The sequence below is a fragment of the Daphnia pulex genome, chromosome 8 (genome assembly GCF_021134715.1).
Source record: "Daphnia pulex isolate KAP4 chromosome 8, ASM2113471v1".
Lineage (NCBI taxonomy): Eukaryota > Metazoa > Arthropoda > Branchiopoda > Diplostraca > Daphniidae > Daphnia > Daphnia pulex.
This window is the reverse complement of record NC_060024.1, coordinates 3,880,351-3,906,259: the sequence shown is the minus strand read 5'-3', so window position 1 is coordinate 3,906,259 and position 25,909 is coordinate 3,880,351. Positions and strand designations below refer to the sequence as shown.

General features: G+C 38.8%; 3 protein-coding genes and 1 long non-coding RNA gene across 12 annotated transcripts; 1 reads left to right on the top strand and 3 right to left on the bottom strand.

The window, feature by feature from the left end:
* The first annotated feature begins 3,011 nt into the window (after positions 1–3,011).
* Positions 3,012–5,419, top strand: LOC124200913. Of its 2 annotated transcripts, none has more exons than XR_006877417.1 (7): positions 3,012–3,306; positions 3,368–3,538; positions 3,619–3,739; positions 3,806–3,968; positions 4,036–4,180; positions 4,239–4,416; positions 4,484–5,419. It is a non-coding gene; the product is annotated as an uncharacterized LOC124200913 (long non-coding RNA). The 2 variants fall into 2 exon arrangements; XR_006877418.1 differs by having other exon boundaries at positions 3,368–3,549.
* A 131-nt stretch (positions 5,420–5,550) lies between these two features.
* LOC124200908 (venom carboxylesterase-6-like) lies at positions 5,551–8,213 on the bottom strand. 2 transcript variants are annotated; one of them, XM_046597273.1, is made up of 12 exons: positions 8,077–8,205; positions 7,848–7,985; positions 7,637–7,780; positions 7,374–7,542; positions 7,213–7,282; positions 7,018–7,133; positions 6,752–6,954; positions 6,522–6,684; positions 6,267–6,445; positions 6,048–6,201; positions 5,862–5,988; positions 5,551–5,795 (listed from the first exon to the last, which is right to left on the bottom strand). In XM_046597273.1, the coding sequence occupies exons 3-12, from the start codon at positions 7,697–7,699 to the stop codon at positions 5,612–5,614; spliced, it is 1,428 nt and encodes a 475-aa protein (XP_046453229.1). In that variant the 5' UTR covers positions 7,700–7,780; positions 7,848–7,985; positions 8,077–8,205; the 3' UTR covers positions 5,551–5,611. The 2 variants fall into 2 exon arrangements, with proteins under 2 accessions (XP_046453229.1, XP_046453228.1); XM_046597272.1 differs by having other exon boundaries at positions 7,848–8,213.
* Positions 8,214–8,969: 756 nt separating this feature from the next.
* Positions 8,970–11,441, bottom strand: LOC124200912 (esterase FE4-like). The gene is made up of 10 exons (XM_046597283.1): positions 11,112–11,441; positions 10,861–11,004; positions 10,609–10,771; positions 10,468–10,537; positions 10,249–10,364; positions 9,914–10,113; positions 9,676–9,838; positions 9,361–9,539; positions 9,138–9,291; positions 8,970–9,077 (listed from the first exon to the last, which is right to left on the bottom strand). Exons 1-9 carry the CDS (start codon positions 11,316–11,318, stop codon positions 9,184–9,186), a joined length of 1,350 nt encoding a protein of 449 aa, XP_046453239.1. The 5' UTR covers positions 11,319–11,441; the 3' UTR covers positions 8,970–9,077; positions 9,138–9,183.
* Positions 11,442–12,333: 892 nt separating this feature from the next.
* Positions 12,334–25,808, bottom strand: LOC124200909 (venom carboxylesterase-6-like). 7 transcript variants are annotated; one of them, XM_046597280.1, is made up of 11 exons: positions 25,504–25,764; positions 14,635–14,772; positions 14,392–14,551; positions 14,261–14,330; positions 14,063–14,178; positions 13,701–13,900; positions 13,447–13,609; positions 13,187–13,362; positions 12,970–13,123; positions 12,770–12,896; positions 12,334–12,673 (listed from the first exon to the last, which is right to left on the bottom strand). In XM_046597280.1, the coding sequence occupies exons 1-11, from the start codon at positions 25,705–25,707 to the stop codon at positions 12,484–12,486; spliced, it is 1,698 nt and encodes a 565-aa protein (XP_046453236.1). In that variant the 5' UTR covers positions 25,708–25,764; the 3' UTR covers positions 12,334–12,483. The 7 variants fall into 7 exon arrangements, with proteins under 7 accessions (XP_046453236.1, XP_046453230.1, XP_046453233.1 ...); XM_046597274.1 differs by lacking the exon at positions 14,635–14,772 and adding an exon at positions 23,821–23,967 and having other exon boundaries at positions 25,504–25,763; XM_046597277.1 differs by lacking the exons at positions 13,187–13,362; positions 13,447–13,609; positions 13,701–13,900; ... (2 more) ...; positions 14,392–14,551; positions 14,635–14,772 and adding exons at positions 22,366–22,541; positions 22,627–22,789; positions 22,875–23,074; ... (2 more) ...; positions 23,559–23,718; positions 23,821–23,967 and having other exon boundaries at positions 25,504–25,762.
* Between the last annotated feature and the right edge of the window lie 101 nt (positions 25,809–25,909).

Below are 25,909 nucleotides of genomic sequence, written 5' to 3'. Positions count from 1 at the left end.
ATGTCCGATGGTTGTTCGACAGGAAAGAAGTGTTCAGCGAACGCTTTGGTGATGATGGAGGGATCAGTTGTTGCGGCTCCATTGACAGTAAGCTCAGAGGGTACAGGGATGGATTTTGATTTCCCAGAGAAAGAGGCAAGAATCTTGAACGTATCGCCGGGCGACGCCCGTGCTCGAAAGTCAGCCCATGCTTTGCTTTTGGCTAGCCGCAGGGCACGTTGATAGTTAGCCTTGGAACGGCGATACAGACTCTCATCACTATAAAGCTTCGATCGCGACCAAGCTGTATAAGAGGACCGTGCTTTGGAACGGAGAGCACAAAGCTCATGAGACCACCAGGGCATGGTCTTAGAGGGAGAGACTGGAGGATTTTTTACTTTGGCACGTCTAGCACAGTTGACCATGGTCGAAGAGAGCCGTTCAATTTGGCGGTCAATGGAGTCAGGTGACGACAGAGAGAGAGAATGAGGCTCCCATTTGTTGAGAGTTAGGGCAAGGCAGTTCAGATATGATCGTTGGTTAATGTGAAAGAGGGAAGGGGCCTTATTAGCGGCTGGACTTTTGAGCAAAGGAGTAATTCCACTAATCACAACCTCAAAATAGATATATGGGTGATCAGAAAGGGAGGGCATGGCTAGATAGGACCAGCGAAGGATATTGACACGATCGCCAGCAAGAGTGACATCGATAAAAGAGGTCCCCCCAGGAACAAAATCAAGGTCAGCGCAAGGTTTGTTGACAATATTTAGTTTATGGTGGAGAATAAGCGCTTCCAGATCAGAGCCCCGGGAATCGGTACCATTGCTGTTCCACAATAAGTTTTTCGCGTTAGAGTCTACGCACGCGTGATCGGCAGAGAGTTGATGGAACGGCGAGAAGCCGGGCGGAATATTAGCAAGAACCGGAGGGGACACAGAATAAGCGTAAGGTTCTTGGACAAGAGCAACAAGGTATTAGGTATTAGATTTATATAGCGCTTTTTACATTACTTGATCAAAGGCGCTTCAGTTTATCGAGATGTGTTACACATCATAGTATATTTAACGTCATGATTCTTGAAAGCAATCAAGAAATCTGTGTTGTGCTGCCATTCGAGGCGCTCGAAACACGTTTATTGACGGGTTCAGCTGGGGATCGAAACCAGAACCTCATTGCCTTTTTCCAGAGCGTTGACGCACTATTCCACTTCACCCCACATCCCACATTCCCATCAGGATGTTCTTTATTTTTTAATAAACATAGAAAAAATTTAGGTCCTATAGTTTATAAGTTATCGTCACTTTACTTAGGGAATATCGGGCATAAGAGTCCGTGTTAAACCTTTTTGGCGGCACTGTAAATTTTTTTTTAATTTAACAACTTCTAAATTATACAACTAGAATACCGTTCAACAGAAAACATTTATATTTGGTAATATGATGTAGCCTATCACAAGGTATCATTTCATGACTTTTTTTTCTTTTAAATATTTTAAATTCGGTATTAAATTAATAGTTAAATGAAATTTTTTTATTTAAATTCAATATTTTTAATAGTAAATATAATTATTTCTTCGGAGGGTTTTGAACAAGTATTTATTACCTTGATAGTAATAAAGCTCATTAAAAAATCAATTCTTGCAATTTGTTCTAGGTTAACATAGCCTTTTGGCATAACTTTACTCCACTATAAATAAAAACTGTTCACATAAAAACATAGGCCAGTCATTTGCCTACATTATCCACCAAAATTTCTATTTTTAAGTATAATAGTTTAGACGATATTTACATTTTAGTGTAGAACGGTCTTTCGGGGTAGTTTTGCACTGGGATTTTGTTCTATCTTAACGAGAGACTTCAGTTCCACCTACATTTTTTCCCTATCTCGCCCCATATAAAAGTTGTAATTCTTTCCCTATAAGAGAACTTTTTCCAGTTTTAAAGATATCATTTCCAAAATTTGTTTGGGGTTTAACTACATTACCATCTTCATTTCCTGATTTTTTCATAATTTTTTATTCTTCCTATCCCTCTTTTTATACCCTGTCTAACATGGTACAGGCGTCTGTCCAATATTACCCCGGCCTGGTAAAAAAATACGAAAAAATTCAAACCTCAATAACTATTATACTCTTAAAGGTACGTAACTGAACAAAATCTTGTTTCGGTGTCCAGACGTTTCGGCACCAATAATTTGCTTAAATGAAAAAAGACAAATTCGGCACTGAGTTAGACACATTCGGCACTGATATGTGTAGATGACTATTACGCATTCGGCACTAAGATTGGATGATTCGGCACCGTTGCATATGCTGCCATTCCTCTGTTACATTGTTCTCGAGATAAAAGACGTTTCGGCACTGTCAAAGCTGATGTCCAGCTGACTTTACATCATACCTATTTATATTATAGTATTTATATTACATCATACTATATTTTTATTTCTTCTTTGAAGATGTTCAACCTTTCTTATTGATCTCGTCCAAGAGCGCAAGTTTGGCGCAAGTTTGAAATTTCAGAGATGTATAAAGAAATGCTCCTTCAAGGCCATAAACTTAGGAGAGAGCGCAAGACGTACACGGCCCTCAATGAAAAACTTTTTAAATTATGGGAAGATCACAGGAAAAACGTAATTTCTTCTGAATCTCTTTTACTGTCTTGTGCAAAATTGTACTCTGATTTTAATTTAAAAAAAATCAAACCCCACCCTGACGATGATCGTTGCTGTGAACTAGAAGATTAAAATAAATTTGTAAATTTCTTTTGTAAAAGCTAAGCTAAGCTTATTTGGCTAAATAAAAATGTGGTACTTCTTGTTCTATCAATACAATCAATACGTAAATTTTGAGTCTTTATTACAGTGCCGAATATGTATTTTCCAGTGCCGAATGTACTTTTGACAGTGCCGAAAACGTTATTTATTTCGGAAATTCAGTGAAGCCTATATCCTTGCAACGCGATTTTCAACCCACGGTCCCAGATTTCTCAGTCTTCGCCGAAACCTGAAAATGGAATTACTTGGGATACCACTACACTGCGACTGTGACTTCGGGGTGTTATGTTATTGTAACTGTCTCTGCGTTGTGTAAAATAAAGCAGTTTTCATTCTAATTTTACGAAATTTGCTCTAGAGACCATGAATCGGAAGGATTCTCGAATTGTGAACTTCCTCGAAAGCCCCATTGTTTACACCATTGTTATTGTGACTAGTTTTCAACCTCCTTTGCATGGCTGAAACCTCAATGAGGAGGAAGGAGTTCAGGGGTATGCAAGTAGCAGGAAAGACCTGGACAGTTTACTGGACAACAAAAGGTCAACAGCACACAAGGTATTGATTTAATAATAACTTTTAGTGGCTTAAAATTCTATTTTGACTGTATTTTCTGAAGCCATTGTGGAACGGTGGGAGAGGTCTGTGAGGGACGACCAAGAGGAATTAGAAAGAGCCAAACAGGCAGAAGAAAAACAATTGAGTGAAATTGGTAAAGAAATTAAGAAGGTGGAAGAAATGAAATCGATGCGAATGTGTCAAAAGAACGACCTAGACAATATGCATGAAGGTATGGCCTTGGTATAATCCGTTCTGTCTGTTAATTTAAAAATGTTATGTAACAACATTATTTGTATTTTTAATATCAAGGCTTGACGAGATATGGGAGCAGTAACAAAAGACCTGCTGAACATTCAGAAGTCTATAACTAGTTTAGAAGCGAATATTGAAAAAAAGAAGTGAAAGGCACAGCATTTTAAATAAATCAAAGGTAACCATTTAATTTGTTTTAATTGATCTTATTCAGTTTCTTTAATTATTTTTGTTTCCCAAATAGATGGAAGATATCGTTATTCCGATGTCGCTTGGTAACATGGAAGACATTGGGCAAGATAGTAATATGCTACCGGAAGTATGAATAGCGAGTATGTCACAACCAGTGGTAGCGATTCAGTTAGCATTCCACAAAAATCTCAATAGATATATGAGAGAGAAGAAAGGTAAGTTGCCTGCACAACATTCGGGTGCAATTTCCGCTTTATTCTCTTTGTTTTTGATCTTATTTAGAATTGTTGTCGACTATTCTAATCTACCTGACAAGTATAAAAATCTTCTTGTATCGGATGAAATACGCCGTGAAGGTGATCTCCTAGAACGTCGCGTGAACGAGTTGAGCCGTACAGTTCAGCATATTTAAGCCCCTAATATGCGGGTACGTTGTTTTTTCTTACATTTTTCCGTGATCAACTTCTTGCTATGTTCATCTTTAGGCTGTGGAAAAATTAGACTTGGCAGGAGAAAAACTACAAGGGACCAACACAGAGTTTGAAAGACTCGCGCCAAAACCAAGAAAGCTCAACAGGCATTTGAAAGAGTAAAACAAGAGCACTTTGATCTCTTTATGTCTTGTTTGAACACGATTTGAATAAAATCGATGGCATTTATAATGTAAGCTTAAACCATTAATTTTTTAAAAGTCACCATACTTACCATTTTTTAAATTTTTGCCCGTCAGTCGTTGGCGAGGAACAATTCTGCTCAAGCCGTTTACCCCAGCCGTCAGAGCGCCCCTATCGGCCTGACGGTGCAATAGCGCAAAACCTCATTCGAGCTGCACCGTCAGCCTGACGGTGCAATAGAATTTTCGCCTACGCCGGATCTATGCAGACGCACCTACCCCCTATCACATCACAACACTGCCTAATTCCAGAATTCTTCCAAGAAAGCTCTGTGACTTAGCCGAAGGCCAACGCTTGCAACGCGAGCCCTAGTTATTTTTTCAGCGTTGCCACAGAGCTAAGCTCCAACCACTACAGACTCCCTTTTAGTCCCAATTAACCCCACATTAACGTCCCAAATATCCCCCCTAAAACGCTTTTGGGAAAACTTGAATTATTAAACACATGTTTGAAGTAAGAAATTTTATTTTTGGGGGGATTTAAGATAAAAGCTGTATCTAAACTTTCGCTATTTCACTTTATTTTTTTAAAAAATTTATAAATTTTTAGTAAAGTGAGAAAAGGAACGTATGAAAAAAAATGGGGCCTTTCCAATTTTCCCTTTTCTTCCCTTGGGCCGATTCTCTGAAGATTTGGTCGAGAAAACAGTAAACAACAGGGGAAACATTTAAATTTAACAGATTTTATTTTAAATAGGTTACCAAAATTGTTACTAAAATGTAGCTTGTTCAATTACCTTTCACATTAAATTATTCCAAGTTGTCTTCTGTTAACTGGGAACGTTTCACGAATATTTTTTCGTGACACCCGGCGATAACCTCTTTTTCCCCTATTCGAATATCACTCAAGAGAAACACGAACAAGAGGGAAGCATAGCGGATTCCACAGGAGTGCGTTCACAAACCAGGGGGGTACACGTCATGATCTTTCTCTATTTTAGATCCTCTTATTCTGTTTCAGTTTTTTAGAATAAATTCCTATTCTGGTTTGAATGATTTCTTCGTAGCTAGCTTTATTACCAGCGGCTTCATTCCATAATAAGCCGAAATTATTGCGGAAATTCTCCGCGCCCGTCACGTCTTGTCACAAAGTACACAAACTATTCTCATAGGTATAGTTTCCATCGAGTTCCATGGCATGTATTGATTTAAAACGTGTTTTCTTTTACATTTTTTTTTTTGAATTCAAAATTCGTCCTTGGTGAGAAGCAATCGATTTTGAACTTTCATGCGGTCCCAGAATGCCAATCGTCGTTCGAAAGGCATTTTGTCATTGACAAAGGTCGGTTGACTGTTGATGTTCAAGTAGCGCGTCTTTCCTTGCTCGACCGGCAGCCACTGGTCGTCAACGTGGTGACTTCGAGGAGCCCTGCATTGAATTTGAATATTTCAGTCCGGTATAGGATATATACTATAATCTAAATCTAATATATACCCATCTTTGGCAAAGGACGTCCATAAGTCGAGAAGAGTTTCCGACACTTTGACATCGTCTGGAGTGCTGATGAGAGGCAGGTATCCAGCGGTGAACATCAGAAATAGCTCGTCGGCGTGACACACTCCTAAAAGTACAGCATATTAATGCACGTTTTAATTAGTTAGAAAATAATGACTGAAGTACCGAAATCCATTTCGGGTGTAATTCCGACGAGTTGGGGAAACGAAAACTGTCCGCGATGCGTGTAGAAATAATAAAAGGTCGGGTAATCGTTGAACTGGCTGAAAAGGTTGACGGAGTCGTCGGTGCATTTGAACAACCCGTAATCTGAAATGATCTATACACATCCGATTCAATTAAATAATCAAAAACATAAGCGCATAGAAATTAACATGACACAACCTGTTCGATCTGTTCCATTTGGTCTTCGTAATTTTGTTGTTTGTCCAAGTATTGATCGTGGACCAGTTGGGCCATTTCGAGGCCGTCGGGCCGTTTTTCCATGTTGATCAAGAAGCTGAGCGTGCGGATGGGATCGTCTTTAAAGGCCTGCATGACTCGATTCCCACTGAGAAAGAAGGCTGCATGGCAATAATGGACATAATTCAATAAATTAATTTCACCAGCAGAAAATTGTGTCAAGATCAAATTGATTACACGAAGAGACGAGAGCTCCTTCATTGCGCACGACTCCGAGAATCAGCGGCACTTGGTTGAACTTTTTCTCCATGATGAGTTTCTCCGGCCGGGCCGGAACGAACGGCAATTTCCTTTCGCGATCAATCCGTGGCACGAAGGCCATTGGAAACATTCCGAATCCCTGTTTTAATATAGAAAAGAGAATAAATATTAATTACATAACACTTCTGCAATTATTTCATCAATACTAATTCCGGCAAGGCGATGTTCCGTCGGATTCCGACAATATCCTCGGCACTGCGCGTCCTCAGACATTGGAGTAACTCGCTGGAAGTGGCCGTCGGGCAATCCAGATGCTCGGCCAGGATTTTCGTGTATTCGCCGACGGGTGTGTCCAACACCCACGGACATTTCGCTGTCCCCGATTGAATGATGGCTCGATGAAAAAAGCCTTTTTTGAAAATTAGAATTGTTACGTTTAATCGAATTAAATTATTCCGGAGTTGGTAATCACCTTTGGAATATGGAGAGAGGACGTGAAAGTCGACGCTGGCACCACCTGCGCTCTCGCCAAATATGGTTATCGAGTTTGGATCGCCACCAAAGTGGCCAACATGATCGCGCACCCATCTTGATAATAATAAAAATTCAATTCACATCAAATAAAACCAAGCGCGAGCTTTGAAATAAATTTGGCGGAAAATTATACCGCAAGGCCAACGACTGGTCGAGAAGTCCGTAATTTCCTGGGGCATCGACGTCTTCGGTGCTGAGAAAACCTGGAAATTTTTTTCAAAGAATGTTAAAAACTCGATAGACAGCTCCGGATGTATTTATCTAAAATTCCAATTTAAAAATTGCGATACTCACCGAGAGGTCCCAGTCGGTAGTTGAAAGTCACCAGGACGACGTCACGATCGAGGATGTAACCGGGTCCGAACCTGTCGTTCTCACCGTTGCCGCTTCCCATGTAGAAAGCCCCGCCATGAATCCACACCATCACCGGGAGAAGATGACGATCGCTGCCGGCCGTCTTCAGCTATAAATTTGAAATTAAAAAGCGCGGGATTTAATTTAAATTTGAAAATCAGGACAACCTGGGGGGAAAAAAAAACATGTTGGCCTATTTTTACTTGCGGTGTGTAGACGTTCAGGTAGAGACAATCTTCCTGTCCGTGGACAAAACCATCGGCCATGATGGAATTGAATTGCGTACAAATGGGCCCTTCGCGACTGGCGTCCAGCACTTCATCCCAGGACTTGGCTGGAATAGGATCCTTTTTTGTATAAGGAATGCAATTTAGAGCTCATGTTTTTACAATGAAATGAATTGAATATACTTACTTTGAAGCGGAGATCTCCAACAGGTGGCAGCGCATACGGAATGGCTCTGAAGGCGTGAAACTTTTGACCGGACGCCGACGACAATTGGGAACCGACTAACCGGCCCAGCGTCGGAATGTCAACCACCGGCTGCTGCTGCTGCTCTCCGGCAGATGAAAAATTTGAAAGAATCGCCATGAGAAGCGTGATGAATAGGGACTGAAATTTAAGCGCTCTCATTTCTTCTTACCTTATTTTACAGTTGAATCAAAACAATTGAATCAAACAAATTTTCGCTTGTAAAATAATAAATGAGCGAGTGTGGGAAAAACTCGTTGGGCGTGTGGGCTAAGCAGTGCACACTGTGCGCTGTATCCAAGACGAAACTGCCCTTGACGGGACCTTCGATAAACGCCCCGCAACAACCAGACGATAAAAGTCTTTTATTTATTTATTTATCTTTTATTAAAAGATAAATGAACATTTTGATAATTTGGGTTTTGTTTTGATGGGATAACAATTCACGGGGAACGAGCTATTGCCGTGCTAGGTTTGACATAAAAGGACTTCGGAGCGGGCGTGGGAACTTCAACGGCGAGCGATAACGCAATTACGTAACAAATAAAGCGCGCTAAACTGTAAACTACATTGCCATGTTGTCAATTAATCCTCCTTTAAGTAATATTTATTTAACAAAATTGACACTGCAATAACTCTCTAAATCGATTAATTCAATGACGCAACAGTCGATACAGATTTATTTTCTCTCAGTAAAAAATTCTACATTTTAGGAAATTGTTTGATATATTTAGTACCCTAATAGAACCGTTTCGTGCTGCATTGACACGTATTTTATACAGCCCCACTTTGAGTTGATTACAATTCTTCTTTGACTGATGGGACATTAGAATAAGAATTTAATAACGAACGCCAAAAGTCGAGTCCTGATTGAAACGGCATCTCGCCGTTAATTAAAACCGGACTCTCCAAATTGATTTGGAGGTAACGGGGCTGTGGCTGAGTCGTCGGAAGCCAATGGCCGATCACTTCCTCGCTTTGCGGTACTCTATGAATGCCAATATTTTAAAATGTAGTTGAAGTAAAATAATTAAATTGACTTATACCCATTGGCTGCGAAAGAAGTCCACAAATCGAGCAGCATTTTCGAGGCTTTAATGTCGTTGGCATCGGTCATTGGTGGAATGAAATTGCTGGTGAACATCAACATGAGTTCGTCAGAGTGACTCACACCTGGCAAATAACAAGGATATTATTTATAAATCATTTAATAATTTTTGTGTTTCAATTCACCAAAATCTATGTCGTCGGGCACGCCCAACATTTGGGTAATGGAATGTTAGCCCTTGTGCGCATAGTTGTAGTAGTAAACCGGCTGGCCGTTGTATTGGCTGAAAACTTTGACCGAATCGTCGATGCATTTGAAGAAACCGACATCCGATGCCATCTGGCCATTTGAAATGAACGAAAATAATTCATTTCTAGGAGTCATTTGCTACTTTTTAAAATGTCAAACCTTTCCGTATTGTGCCACAAAGTCGTCGTCGCTTTCCGAGGTGCCGAAATAGTGATCGTACGCCTTCTGAGCTATTTCGCGCCCGTTCTTTTGCTTTTCCATGCCCATGGCATGAGCCAGACAATTGAGCGGATCTTTTTTTAAAACTGCCAGATTTTTGCCGTCGATTGAGGCCAGACCTTGTCGTTCAGATCATTTATCAAAGTAAATGGAAAAAATAATTTAAATAAATAAATAATAAATAAATAAAAGATTCAATAAATAATAATAATTTTGAAAATATTGATAATAAATACAGTAAATAAAATGTTTTACTTGCAGAGAAAAGAGATCCCTCGTCTTTAGTCAGGCCAACAATCATTGGCACTTGATTGAACTGTTTGCGTGACACAAGTACTTCCGGATCGTCCGGAAGGAATGGCGAGTCTCGCTCGGAGTCGATGCGCGGTCCGAAAGCGACGGGGACCAAACTCAATGCCTTTCGTTTATAGAAATGATTAATACAAAATGTTAAACTGTCGGAAACAATATTTTTCATTGAATTTCTACGTACAATTGGGATCACTAATTTTCTCTTGAATTCCAGAATTTTGGAAGCTTCCGTGTTTCTCAGGCAGGCTAGTAACTCCCGAGAGTTTGATGTTGGGCAATTCAAATCTTCGGCTAGAAGTCGCGTGTATTCCCCGACACTTCTTTGGATGGCCCACGGACAACCGGGGGCTCCAGATTGAGAAATGGCGCGATGGAATAACCCTATAAAATTATTTTTAATAGAAAATTAATAATTCATCATTTTAAAAAATCTGTATCAGGCGATTATTTCGTATAGGAGAGAAGATATCGGTAATAAATTAGAAGATTATAAAATAATTTCTACAATAATTTTGCCTTTGGAATGTGGTGACAGTACTTGAAACTGGACGCTGGCGCCGCCAGCGCTTTCTCCGAAAATGGTAATCGAGTCTGGATTGCCTCCAAAATTGGCGATGTGATCTTTCACCCACCTGTCCGAATAACGTAAAATCCGCGAGTAGCCATACATTTAAGTCAATTAAAACATGAATTATGCTGTTCGATTTTTTTTTCAATGTTTCAATTTTATCGTACTTAATTGCCAGTGTCTGATCGAGGAGTCCATAATTTCCGGGGGCTTCCTTGTCTTCCGTACTCAAGAAACCTGATTTAAAATAAAATAGTAATTCATAGAACTAATTCATTTTCATTTTTTTAGTCTATTATTTAATTTACCAAAAGGTCCAACACGGTAATTGATTGTCACAAGGACGACGTCTCGATCGAGAATTTTTCCCGGACCATAAAAATCCGTTTCAAAATTGCCACTGCCCGCCGAAAAACCACCGCCGTGAATCCAGACCATGACCGGCAAGGCTTTTTCAATTGCATCATTTATCTATTACAGCATTACAAATCAAAATGAATCAATTCGATCAATTCCGTTGATCCGTTATAAAATTTGATTTGACCAATTTGATTTAATACCTTGTGGGTGTAGACATTCAGCACCAGGCAATCTTCTTGGCCGACCTGGGTGAGACCGGTAAGCAAGTCGTTTTGGAGGCATGTGGGACCTTCCTTGGTCGCATCCAACACACGTCCTGTCCAAGGTTTAGCCGCAATTGGGTCCTGAAAAATGTACCCGAAAGTTTTTAAAAAAATTAGCAAAATATCTCTTTTTACAAATTATTATTGCAAATTTGACAAATATAATTTAAAAGTTATTCTATACGTACTCTGAAGCGCAGATTTCCAACGGGTGGCTCAGCGTAAGGAATGCTTCTGAAAGCGTGAAAATTTCGCCCGGATGACGACACCATTTGAGATCCACGAAGTTGGCCGAGGGCTGGAATATCCACGGTGGGTTCCTGTTGCGCTCGGCATTGTAAAATCACACAACAACAGCAGACAAACAGCAAACTCAAAATGCTACAGGATTTCATTTTTAGACTCTGATATATGTTTAGAGTTTAGACTATATATGCTGTGTCCCACCGAACGACGATTGACCTAACTGCTATCTTTATATAAGTGCTGCGTCGCCGTTCGAGTGTTACATCAATGTACCAGAAACTGAACCGCGTCACTAGCTGTGTAACGGCACAAGAGTTCCACTTTCATTTTTGAATGCTTGAGGGTCTACTTGTAATCCAATATCCTGAAGAGATAGCTATATAGTTGTATAATATAGCCGCTGTGAAGTGATATAAATCCATCTTCCTTTTTTGGACATTGTGGCTGAATGAGGAAGTTGTCTATTATACGTGTACATTGATTGTTCTTTAATTTTGTTTCAATGAAATAAAACATGTTGGAGTTTCAATAAATGTGACAGTAGCCTAGTTAAATAAATAACATTGGCCTGTAAATTTGAGGTTTTTATTTATTTATTATTTTATTAAATGAATTTTTTTTATTGTGCAAAAAGATGACGAATCCAGTCATTTATATCCCAATTAAATGAGTTCATGAGTTGCGATCGAAGGGGATAGGACGCTGACAATGGTTGCACTGAATTAAACTGAAAAAGATATAAATAATTTTACTATTATTAAAGAAAGTACAAATTCATTATCTGAAAATCTATTATATCATCTTGGACACCATTTTTATGTCAATTAAATATTTAAAAAAAAATGTGAATTTTGTTGTTTGTGAACAGCGGCATAAATTCATCGCCATGATCAGCCAAAACACCTTGCCTACTTGATACAATATTGTTTTAATTTGTGTCGTGATGACGCGATTGACGATTTACTGATGTTTATTCTCTCCCTCCGTCATTAGAACACGTTATAACACTGGTTGTATTTGTTATTTTGTTTTAGTGGACGAACGGTCGGGGGGACCGTTTCAGATTTTTTTGCCTCTCGATTCGTTATTTAAATAATTATTTGCAAAGTATTGCAGAATTTTCTGTTATTGATATTACGTATACATCGAATTCTGCGTGCAACATATTTGCCAACTACTAATTTATTACCAATCATTTTTCTTTTTGTCTACATTCGAAAAATAATGGGATAATAACTGCATGCTTATTAATAAAGGCAGTAAAAGTAGGCCTATCGTGCGTTAACAGGCATCACAGCTCCACTCGGACATCCATTACAATTCTTCTTTGACTGATGGGGCGTTAGAGTAGGGACCCAATAAAGAGCGCCAAAAGTCGAGTTTTGAATGAAACGGCATCTCGCCGTTGATTAGAGATGGACTCTCCAAGTCCATTTGGAGGTAGCGTGGCTGTTGGTGAGTCGTCGGAAGCCAATGGCCCATCACTTCCTCACTTTGCGGTACTCTATGAATGCAAATATGCGACAGAATGCAAATAATTAAACACAAGACGCAATCATTTGAATTAAAAACAATCGGAAGAATCAAATGCATAGCTTACCCGTTCGATGCAAACGATGTCCACAAATCGAGGAGCATCTTTGAGACTTTCATGTCATTGGGATCGGTCATCGGAGCAATCATTTTGCTATTAAACATCAACAAGAGTTCGTCGCCGTGGCTAGCGCCTATCATAGACATTTAGAGATTAATTAGTCTGCATCTCAAATTTAATTTAATTTAATATTTGAATCAAGTTACCGAAATCCATATCCGAAGGGCCATTAAACATTTTAACAAGGGAATTCTGACCGTGATGAGCATAGTGGTAGTAGTACACGGGGTGGTCGCTGTACTGGCGCAGTAATTTAACGGAGTCGTCGACGCATTTAAAGAAACCGATATCCGATGATAGCTTTGATTCAATGAAATAAAATTAGTCAAATTCTTAGCGTAAGAATTTGTTGTCAGTTCAGACCTCTCCGTATTGCGTCACCATGTCGTTATTTTCCTTGCTGACGAAATAGTGATCGTGGGCCTTCTGAGCGATTTCAAGTCCATCCTTGTGCTTTTCCATGCCAATCGCATAAAGCACACCAGTAACGGGATCCTTTTTGAACAATTCCAAAAGTTGGCCCCCGTCGGTAGCCAGACCTTTATTGACAAGTCATCAAATTGTTATGAACGTAACTGAAAATATAATAATTTTCTTTACAAAAATAAAAAAAAAGTTAGTACTTGCAGCAAAAAGACCCCCTTCATCTTTAGTGAGACCAGCAATAATTGGCACGTGATTGAACTGTTTGCTTGACATCAGGTTTTTCGGACTGTTCGGAAGGAATGGCGAGTCTCGCTCGGAGTCGATGCGCGGTCCGAAAGCGACGGGGTACAAACCCAATGCCTTTATTTCAAATTGTAATAAATTTTATTTAAAAATGCAACTCGTGAAATGTTAAAAAATAAATAAATAAATAAATTATTATTTTTATTACGATTGGGATCATTAGCTTTTTTCTAGATTCCATAATTTGTTTAGCGTCCGTATTTCTCAGACAGGCAAGCAACTCCCGAGAGTTTGATGTTGGGCAATTCAAATCTTCTGCCAGAATGCGAGTATATTCTCCAACACTGTGTTGTATTGCCCAAGGACAACCGGTGGCTCCAGATTGGGCGATAGCGCGATGGAACAATCCTAAAAATCAGATAAAAAATATTCAAAAATATAAGCTAATATTTCCAATGAATAATTAACAATAAATCATTAAAATTGAAGTTATGTACGGTTATGCCAATATATGGCGATAAAATATCGCAGCAAAAAATTTGAAGACAATCATTTTAACAATAATTTTGCCTTTTGAATGTGGTGACAGTACTTGGAACTGGACGCTTGCACCGCCAGCGCTCTCTCCGAAAATGGTAATCGAGTCTGGATTGCCTCCGAAATTAGCAATGTGATCTTTAACCCACCTGAAGATTAAGCATTTCAACAAATGAAAATTACGGAATTCAAAAATTAAAAAAGGTTAGATTTTAAAATCTGATTTGATACTTGATTGCCAGCGACTGATCGATGAGCCCATAATTTCCAGGGGCTTCCTTATCTTCCGTGCTCAAGAAACCTGAATTTTTTTTAAATTGTCGGTGAATTGATTGAGTTATTATTGAAGTTGATTGAATTACCAAAAGGTCCTAAACGGTAATTGATCGTCACAAGAACGACGTCTCGATCGAGAATGTGGCCAGGACCATAAAAATCTGTTTCCGAATTTCCACTTCCTGCAGTAAAGCCTCCGCCATGAATCCATACCATGACTGGCAAGGCATTTTCAATTGCATTACTCTATGCATCAGAAATAGGTAAGAATATCCCCGTTACAATGACTCGATATTGGGTTTAAAGCGGGGTTTATATTCATTATTTACGTTATGAGTGTAGACGTTTAGCACCAGGCAATCTTCTTGTCCAGCAGTGATACCGGAGAGCAAGTCATTTTGAAAACATGCCGGACCTTCCTTGGTTGCATCCAACACCCCTGTCCAAGGTTGAGCCGGAATTGGGTCCTGAAAAATGATATTTAAAAAATGAATTCGAATGTAGAACAAATAGTTAGTACCCTATGATCCACATTCTATTAGATCTAATCCATTTAAACGAAAAAGCTGTATGCTGTATGTTGTACTTTGACCGGGTTAGGTCACAGGTGGGCAAATTGTTGTGTCCTGGTTGTTGAAAATTTCTCAAGAAATAAAATCTGTAGAGTGCGTGAGGCTATTTAGCTAATAGGTTTCAGTTCCGCCTTTGGTTGATTATCTCTGCATTTTACGCTTGACGCATCGTGTGCTTTATAAGCATGTAAAAAAATTGTCAATCTCCATTAAAACATGTGTCAGCTGACCTTGAAACGAACCTCTTCAACGAATAAGACCATAGGAGGAATGCCTAAAAATATAAGAAGCGTGAATTAATTCTACCAGATGACGACACATAATCTAAGATCACAAAAGTCGTTTCATCATCCCCCCCCCCCCAAAAAAAAATGCAATTCACGATCTTACAGTCACGCGCAATGCGCAATTGCATCTATCAAACTAAATAAAAATCTCCATACTACCAACTACGTAATTATAATTTTTGAATTATACGGCTCTGACAAAAATAAAAATTCGTGAACTCTATCAAACATTTGGTTGATGTTTATTAGTATATTCCATCTGCACACTAATTCAAAACATAATTTTGTTTGTATTTATTAAATACAAACAAAATTATGTTAGTAATCATAGTAATCATAGAATTAAATACTATTTAATTCTATGATTACAACCGATAATAATCGAAATTCTACCTCAACAAAAAAAAATATTTTCTTTAATTAAAAAAAGATGTTGAATGAATTTTGATTTTCTTCTTATGGGTTATGGCTTATCAAACTATGCACGTGCACGTTCAAAAAGAAATCTCTGGTTTTGTAATCGCAAGCAACGTGAACTTTGAACGTGTTCTGTTTTCAAAACAAAACTTTTAGCATCTGATCAATGACCCTCTGAACGAAAACAAGCGATTCGTTTGACTGATATGCTGGATAGTGACAGCTTTTGAGCGCGGTTAATTTAAATCTTAGGGCGCGTTCAATTTAAATCCTAGCGCGCGTTTAAGTCGCACTCAATCTCATTTTTCTTAGAAGGGCAATGCCAAATTATTATATCCCTTGGGCAACACTTCCTCGAATTTCTCTGACCCTGAGGGGCTACCATAAAATTTCACGAACACACTGATGGACGCTTCAATGGACCTGCATGGGAAATTATACTTGCACCGACAATCAAAATAGCAAGCAGACCGTTGCGGTTACCCGCTGATCAAAACTTTATGTATTCTTTAAAATCCAATGCAAGGATTCAGCAAATTATGAACTGTTGAGATTAGAAACTATGGTGCAATACCTTTTAGTTTAGTTGAAACACTTTGGTGCTAAGAAAGAATGAACTGCATTCTTTGTTGAGACAAAAGAGAGTGAGTGAGTAGCAAGCAAGACGACACTAGTCTCGACTCAAGAAAAGGGGGGAGAACAAACGTTGACATACGTATCACACAATACGTTGAAGCAACATTGAAAGAAAACATTCTCAGAAGTAGAGAGAAGGTTAAAAAACAACACAACCCCTTAAACTGAACGGAGCGTGAGAAACGATAATTCAATGTTTGATTTAGACTAAATCCAATTTTTACTTTAGATTTCTTGGTTTTTGAACTTGGTTTGCGTTTGTTACATGCTGAGATTCGTGAAATTCACCTTGTTCGCGTTTACGCTCGTGACAATTGGCAAGAACATGATTATTTAAACCAGAGAAAGAACATAGGCTAAGTCTTGCGAATGTGAGTTGTGAGGACGTCGACGTTTGTGCTGCAATAAACAGAGCCATTTCACGTCCTGATTAGGCCTACTCTTGAGATTCGCGAATCGCGATGATCAAACATGGATTCAGCAAGTAAAATTTTGGCTATCATTTTTCTTTCTTGTTTGTTCAGTAGATTGTAAAAGTGCGTACACGTTGACTCTGTTTTTAATTCGTTTAGCTTTTTCTTCAACTTGGGACGTTTGACTCTTTTTCGGTCACCATATAGCACAGCAAGTGTGGGTGTGTTTGCTCTGTTGATCTTCCCTCGACATTAAATGTAGGGGCATTTGTTGTCATCCAGAATGTGTACTGGGCATTCAATGGTGCATTGAGTATTCCGTCCAACTTGGGCATTCAATGGTGTCATTGAGTATTCCGTTCAACTGGGGAACTTGTACAGATTATAAATACGACAGTGGTAAATAAACGTCAATCTCTGGGCCCATAACCTGTTGAGATTAGAAACTATGGTGCAATACCTTTTAGTTTAGTTGAAACACTTTGGTGCTAAGAAAGAATGAACTGCATTCTTTGTTGAGACAAAAGAGAGTGAGTGAGTAGCAAGCAAGACGACACTAGTCTCGACTCAAGAAAAGGGGGGAGAACAAACGTTGACATACGTATCACACAATACGTTGAAGCAACATTGAAAGAAAACATTCTCAGAAGTAGAGAGAAGGTTAAAAAACAACATGAACATACCCTGAAGCGCAGGTTTCCAACTGGTGGCTCGGCGTAGGGAATAGTTCTGAAAGCGTCAAACTTCCGACCGGATGATGACACCATTTGAGATCCTCGAAGTTGGCCGAGGGCTGGAATATTCACCGTGGGTTCCTGCTGATCCGCTCGGCATTGTAAAATCACACAGCAGACAGACAGCAAACTCACAATGCTACAGGCTTTCATTTCTAGACTGTATATAGACTTTTCCACAGGTTGTGTCTCTTTATATAGTCTTGTCCGCTTTTCCACTTTGTCTCGAATGGTTCACTAATAAGGAACTACATCCCGCGTAGTCCTAACCAGCAGTCAAAACAACAGCCGAATAAAGCTGTTTTCATTTTCGATTGCTCCAAAGTATACTGCTGCACAAGTGGTGTACAAAAACAGTCTGTTGATAGTATAAGGTCGATTTTTAATAAAAACCATGTAGTACTCGCTAAAAACTCGTCTCCTGCAGATGGCCGAATACTAGAAAATGTTTTGTACAGCCGACGTAAAACAGACCATTGCTAAACAAATGTCCTTAGACTTTTCGTCTGTCTTGTTTTGTCCCAAAAAATAAAGGCTAAATATAGCGTTATTTATTAGGAAGAAACCAAGAAAGAATCCTTGATGGTATTCGAACCAAACCCTGGCTAGACACCAGTCAAGACGATAAAACGCCCCCTAATTAAAATCCCCAGAAAACGGGTAAGAAAAAATCTGGTCTCAATGTTGGTTTTGTAAAAAAAAAAAAAAATAGGAACTGACGGTCAACTCTCAACGCCCTTTTTAAAAAAAACCGCGCACTTTTATTCCCTTATATTTTTAATGGCAATTTTCTTTTCTAATAATGCTTTGTAGGGATGAATAACTTTAATTTGAGTTTAAAACATAACACTGACAGAATTTAATAATTATAAACACTATAGCCGTAATTTCTTACATACGTTTAATAATACGTCACAAGACAAACAGCCATGAAGTATGAAGAGATTGATTTGACGTCACAATGACACATATAAAAATAAAAAAAAAATCACAAAATCAGTAAGACTTTCCATTCGATTAGCCTTATACGGCCTTATATGCATATGGGATAATAGCTACATGGCAGTCCAAGTTTCGTATACATTGCAACGTGTAAAGCTCCCCTCGGAATTGAAAAATGGATGGACTGTCAAACAGTTGGTTGATATTTTTATTATTCCATTCATACTATAAGTTACTAACATAATTTAGTTATATTATTATTTAACGATAATCGAAAAATAAAATAAAAATGATTGAATGAATTTTGATTTTCTTATTCTTTAGTGTTATAACCGAGTTACCACGGTTCATCAAACCATGCGCGTGCACGGACAAAAAAGAAATCTCTGGTTGTGTCAAGGGTTGTGTAATCGCGAGCAACGGGAACGTGTTTTGTTTTCAAAAACAGTACTTTCATTTCGATATCTCAATGGCCCTTTGCCTATAATCATAAGCAAGTGAGTTGTTTGATAGTTTAGCTGGAAGATAGTGACAGCATTTTGACTCTAGCATTTGGGATAATAATGCTATAAAGGCAAGCAAAGTTTCGTGCATTATTGAGACGCACATCAGCTCCCCTCGGAATTGATTACAACGAAAAGGGTGGTCAGTATGATGGCGATTTTCCCGTCCAAATTGCGGAGAAAATGTGTTATTCAACTTCCTGACTGCTACAGACAAAAGTTTCAATATTATTCGAAAATTCGTACAATTTCTAAACATAAAACAACGCAATTTAAATTACTTCGTTTTTTGTACTGTCTGAATGACATGCGTAATTTGTTAATTGTTATCCTCCGTGAGGAAGAACCGTTGGCTGAATTGTGGACAATGGAACGATACATTTTGGAAGAGTTGAATGTCCGTGCTTTAAAGCTAACTGCTAACCAGTAACCACCCATAAGGATATTTTTTTTTTTAATTCGAATATTTTATTGTATTTGTTTACATAATGAATGGCATGATAATGTCGCATTGAACAGCAAAGAAATAAAATGTTATTGGAGAAAGGTGATCACCTGATCGATAAAAGTTAAAGGTAAACATCATTTTCATCATTTTTTGAACTTGGCAACCCACCAACGGTTCGGCCCACGCACATAAAAAATCTCGAAGGCCGACACCCAGTGGCGTTTTAATAGGTTTAAGCCTTGAACGCTAGGTGGCTCCAAAGTTGATTGAAAAAAGAAAACGTAGAATTTTGGGGGGAAATTTAAATTTATAGTTTATATCTCGGACGAGAAGCCAAAAGAAAACAAAGTAGGCGGCGAAAAAATTTTGAAGGGAGGCATTTATTCCATTTAATTAGCGCTTAGCGGACGCGATCTCACCGCAATTATTTCGGTCTGGAATCAATCATTAATATAAGTCAAGTAGCCTACTGAATGACTAAATGTTCGTAATGCAAAAGAAAAAATCGATGTCCCAACTCTTGAGGCAGAGTTTTAAAAAAAATTAAACTCCGCTTTAGGTAAACAAAAACTAAAAAGTAACGTGTGACGAAAAGGGTGGTCAGTATGATGGCGATTTCCCCGTCCGAATTGCGGAGAAAATGTGTTATTGAACTTCCTGACAGCTACAGACAAAAGTTTCAATATTATTCGCAAACTCGTACAATTTCTACACATAAAACAACGCAATTTGAATTACTTGCGTAATTCATTAAGTGCGTGGCAGGGCCAACACACTAAATAAAAACCTCCTTCTTTTTTGTTTTGAAATAGCGAGGAGAGAGAGCATCCGCCGCTGTGTGTGTGCGTACTAAGTGTTGATATAACATATGTTATAGTTAATACAACACTTTTAACAACAATGTTGGGTGGATACACTGGGGATGCCAATACCCAATTCTAGCCAGGATATACAGATCTGAATCTAGCACAAATATCCCTCACATAGACGCACTTCTCAAGAGGTTGCCCATATGATGCACCCGGCGGTGTATCACGACAAGGACAACATAGTAGATTCAGGCGGAAACCATGCGTTATGATCACTGAAGATATTCGACTAGCCCGTATAGAGCCAGCACCCAACTTATGTAGCACACTTTCATTCAACACGACGGAACAAGGCATTCAACCCAACTGAATGAGTGCGCAAATAAAGGCACTTTGCTCTGTCAGAACAGCGCCAGTTTCCCATCATCCCGCATTTCATTCGCCTTTTGCGCTGAGGAATATTGGACCGATCCCAATATCGACGCAAACGTTTTTTGGTCTTAAATTGGCGGGAGATTTCAAATCGTCAAAAGCCCAGACCGATTACTTAAAACTGCTGGACGACATCACGACAACGACGCCCTTTATCTGAAATATTTCGACGTGCATGTTTTGTTTTCAAAAACAGAACTTTCATTTCGATATCTCAATGGTCCATTGCTCATAAACAAGTGAGTTGTTTGACAGATAAGCTGGAAGATAATTTAGCGACAGCATTTTGAATGGATGCTGCTGTAATTAAATCCTTGTGCGTTTCAGTTGCACTCTCATTTTTCTTGAAATTAAGCCAACTATAATTAAGTTCAACTAGGATCATTTGACATTTTCTACCGTGAATCTTACAAAAATGAATTTCAAAAATTCAATGCGATAATTCAGTAAATTATAAACTTACCCTGAAGCGCAGGTTTCCAACTGGTGGCTTGCTTCTGAAATGCTTCTGAAAGCGTCAAACTTCCGACCGGAGGACGACAACATTTGAGATCCTCGAAGTCCTCCAAGGGCTGGAATATTCACCGTGGGTTCCTGATCGTTCGCTTGACATTGTAAAATCACACAACAGACGGACAGCAAACACCAAATGCTAGCGCGGGATTTCATTCCAAGACTGTTTTATGGACTATCCCACAGCAGGTTGTGTGTCCGTCTCTTTATAGTCTTTTCCACTTTGTCTAGAATGGTTCACTATTAATAAGGAACTATAACCCGCGTCCTGCAGCAGTCAAAACAACAGCCGAATAGCTAAAGCTCTTTTCATTTTCGATTGCTTTAAAGTATACTGCTGGGCGAGCGGCGTACAAAAAACAGTCTATTGATGGTAAGAAGGAGTGAACGAGTTGGGATTTTTAATAATAATATTAAAAAATTGCAAAAACATGATTTCATACAAAAAAGATAGGCGACTATAGTAGGTACAACTCTCCCCTGTATCTGACGTAACAATAATGCCACAGGCACAAAAAAATCAGTATGACTCTCTTCATTCGATTAGTCTAGTATATGGCATAATAATGCTATAAAGGCAATTAAAGTTTCGTGCATTGAGACGCACATCAGCTCCCTTCGGAATTGATGATTACAATTCTTCTTTGACTGGGGCGTCAGAGTAGGGACCCAATAAAGAGCGCCAAAAGTCGAGTTTTGAATGGAACGGCATCTCGCCGTTGATTAGAGATGGACTCTCCAAGTCGATTTGGAGATAGCGGGGCTGTTGATGAGTCGTCGGAAGCCAATGGCCCATAATTTCCTCACTTTGCGGTACTCTATGAATGCAAATATGCGACAAAATGAAAATAATTAAACACAAGACGCTGAATCATTTGAATGAAAAACAATCGGAAGAATCAAATGCATAGCTTACCCGTTCGATGCAAACGATGTCCACAAATCGAGCAGCATTTTCGAGGCTTTAATGTCATTGGCATCGGTCATTGGTGGGTTCAAATTGCTGGTGAACATCAACAAGAGCTCATCGCCGTGGGCAACACCTGAACAATAATGTAAAAAATTTATCGTCAGCTCATCATCAGACTGGACACAGTTATTTTAATATGCGATTCAATTCACCAAAATCCAACTCCGGAGGCGCATTGAAAATTTTAGCAAGGTTATTCTGGCCCTTGTGAGCGTAGTGGTAGTAGTAAACGGGCTGGTCGCTGTACTGGCGCAGTAATTTAACGGAGTCATCGACGCATTTGAAGAAACCGATGTCAGACGTCAACTTTCATTTTTATTTTTAAATTAGGAAAATTTGGTAAAATTAGTAACACGTAAGAATTTGTTGTATAATATTTTAGACCTCTCCGTATTGTGTTATCATGTCGTTATTTTCCTTGCTGACGAAATAGTGATCGTGGGCCTTCTGAGCGATTTCAAGTCCGTTCTTGTGCTTTTCCATGCCGATTGCGTAAAGCACGGCATCAACGGGATCTTTTTTCAGCAGTTCCAAATTTTCGCCGTAAGGGCCAGCCAGACCTTATTGACATTTGAACAATGATCAAAATTATTTTTGAGTCTATAGGCCTACTAAATGAAACTAGGCAATAAATAAAATTTATACTTGCAGCAAAAAGGCCCCCTTCATCTTTAGTCAGACCAGCAATAATTGGCACGTGATTGAACTGTTTGCGTGACACAAGTACTTCCGGGCTATCCGGAAGGAACGGGAACTCTCGCTCGGAGTCGACGCGCGGTCCGAAAGCGACGGGGTACAACCCAAATGACTTGAATTTAAATAAGTGAAGACATTTTAGTTTTTCAATGCGCATTAGTACATCAATGTAAAAATGTAATTCTTATTTTTATTACGATTGGAATCATCAGCTTTTTTCTGGATTCCATAATTTGTTTAGCGTCTATATTTCTCAGGCAGGCCAGTAACTCCCGAGAGTTTGATGTTGGGCAATTCAAATCTTCGGCCAGAAGGCGAGTATATTCTCCAACACTTCTGTGTAATGCCCAAGGACAGCCGGTGGCTCCAGATTGGGCAATAGCGCGATGGAATAATCCTATACATATCAAAATCAATAAAATTCTAGCATTCAATTAGTGTTATATGGATGGTTATAGGCCTATTATGTAATGGATGGGGAAAATTGTACATTACATTACTACAAAATTTCATATTAGATCATAAAATAAGTTTTCAATTATCTTGCCTTTGGAATGTGGTGACAGTATTTGGAACTCTACGCTGGCGCTGCCAGCGCTTTCTCCAAAAATGGTAATCGAGTCTGGATTGCCTCCAAAATTGGCGATGTGTTCTTTCACCCACCTGAACAATAAGTAGTATAATTCCACAAATAAAAATTTTTGAATTGAAAAATGAAATTAGAATTGAAAAATCTGATTTGATACTTAATTGCCAGCGACTGATCCATGAGCGCATAATTTCCAGGGGCTTCCTTGTCTTCCGTACTCAAGAAACCTGATTTTTTATTTTTTTATTTTTGGTGAAATTGATTGATTTATTATTGGAGTGGATTGATTTACCAAAAAGTCCTAAACGGTAATTGAAGGTCACAAGGACGACGTCTCGATCGAGAATGTAACCAGGACCATAAAAATCCGTTTCGAAATTTCCGCTGCCCGTAGTAAAACCTCCACCGTGGATCCAGACCATGACCGGCAAGGCTTTTTCAATTGGGTTAATCTATGCATCAGAAATAGGTAAGAATATCCCCGTTACAATGACTCGATATTGGGTTTTTGAAAATCAGTTTATATATAGTATCTCCCGGCATTCATTATTTACGTTAGGAGTGTAGACATTTAGCACCAGGCAATCTTCTTGTCCAATGGTGACAACCTTGGAGAGCAAGTCATTTTGAAGACACGTGGGTCCTTCCTTATTGGTTGCATCCAACACACGTCCTGTCCAAGGTTTAGCTGGGAGTGGCTCCTATAAATATATACGATAAAATAAAGTTTTTTTTAAAAAAAGATTAATATTCCGAACAAAGAACAAGTATAGTTAGTAATACTAATAGCGTGCTATATTATAATAATGTTTCAAAGTTTCCATAATATTATTTATTCATTTGATTGACATATGGCTGTTGTCTTTTGACCAGGGTTGTTAACGATACTTTTAAATAATACCGGCGATATCGTTACCGCTACTCGGCATTTTCCCTATCGGCGATACCGCTACAGATACTGGTTTTCGAAAGTATCGCGATACCGATACCGATACCGATACCGATACTTTCCGGACAAATTTAGACTCGTAAAATTACAAATTTCAAGCAATATATTTTATCATGTGAATGCCAATTATAGATTACAACTAGATCTTGAAAAGGGAAGCATTTGATCTAAGAAAAACCAGCGATTCAAAACGTTGGTCACTTAGTTGAGTACGCATCGGAGTTAAGACTCTTCCACCAAGAGAAAAAAGACGCTCTACTGCGGCGCTTGATGGCAAACCAGTATTCAACTGAATAAATAATTTACGGATGTAGGGGAAAGAAGAATCAAGGCATCTGAGATCATTAGTAGTTTTGGATTTTAATATACAAATACTGACAGATACCTTCAAATGTTTTTTAAGATTATTTCTCGACACATCACTGCATGATAACAGGGCTTCTTTCCCTTCCTTATTTAAAACATTTGGTGGACACTTCATGCACTGGAATAAAGAGTTTCCACTTTTTGAGGCTGGGCCACGATATTTAAAAAAAGTTTCACAGACAAACATTCGCGACGTCATTTTTTGTTGTACGATAGACTATAATGACAGACTATAATGACAGACGAAGTATCGGTATCGGAGTATCGATCGATACCACCTCGATACCCTTCCGGTACCCTTTTTTTAAAAGTACCGCCGATACTGATCCGATACTGAGTACCGCTATCGGCGATACTATCGGTACCGATTCCGCTACCGATATTAACAACCCTGCTTTTTTTTTTTGTTGTTTTTAAGTTTTGACCCAGGATTTTGATTAAGAAATTTTATGTGAACAGCAACCAAGGGATATTCGTTAACTTTGATTATTTGTATTCAAAACAGAACTTTCATCTCATTGTCCTTTGATGAACGATAACAACTGAACTGTTTGACTGATAAGCCGTGATAATAAGCTGTGGATACATTGACAGAGTGCTATAAAATTGTGGTAAATTAATTACCTTGCATTAAGTTGCAAATTCACGTTTTCTTTTTTTATATAAGGCAAAGGTATACTGTATATGAGCTGAGCTATTCTAGTGAATTGCATGATCCCTTGGGGCATTTCTTTGAATGTATCTGACCTTGAATGCTAACCATGGCGCGAATTTTAACAAATAACTTGGCAACTATAGATCCTGTATGTGTACTGCCTATTTGAGTTAGACTAGCTGGGATAATTCTGTATTCTTTAATACTGCGTGAATCTTGAGCCAGTTTTAAATTTAATGCGATGATTCGGCAATTTAAAACATATACCCTGAAGCGCAGGTTTCCAACGGGTGGCTCGGCGTAGGGAATGCCTCTGAAAGCGTCAAACTTTCGACCGGAGAACGACACCATTTGAGATCCTCGAAGTTGGCCGAGGGCTGGAATATTCACGGTGGGTTCCTGTTCCGCTCGGCATTGTAAAATCACACAACAGACAGACAGCAAACTCAAAATGCTAGCGCAGGATTTCATTTCCAGACTGTGTTTAGACTATGTGTGTCCCACCAAATGTGTGACTGTTTTCTAAAGGTACTACGACGCTGCTATATAGAATGTTTCGCCAATAGATAAGGAACTATAGCTACAGTCCACGCTGTTCTAACAAGCCAAAGCCAAAGCAGAGATATCGGTTTTTATTTTCGAATGGTCGAGGGTATAAATAAAGACTGCTACA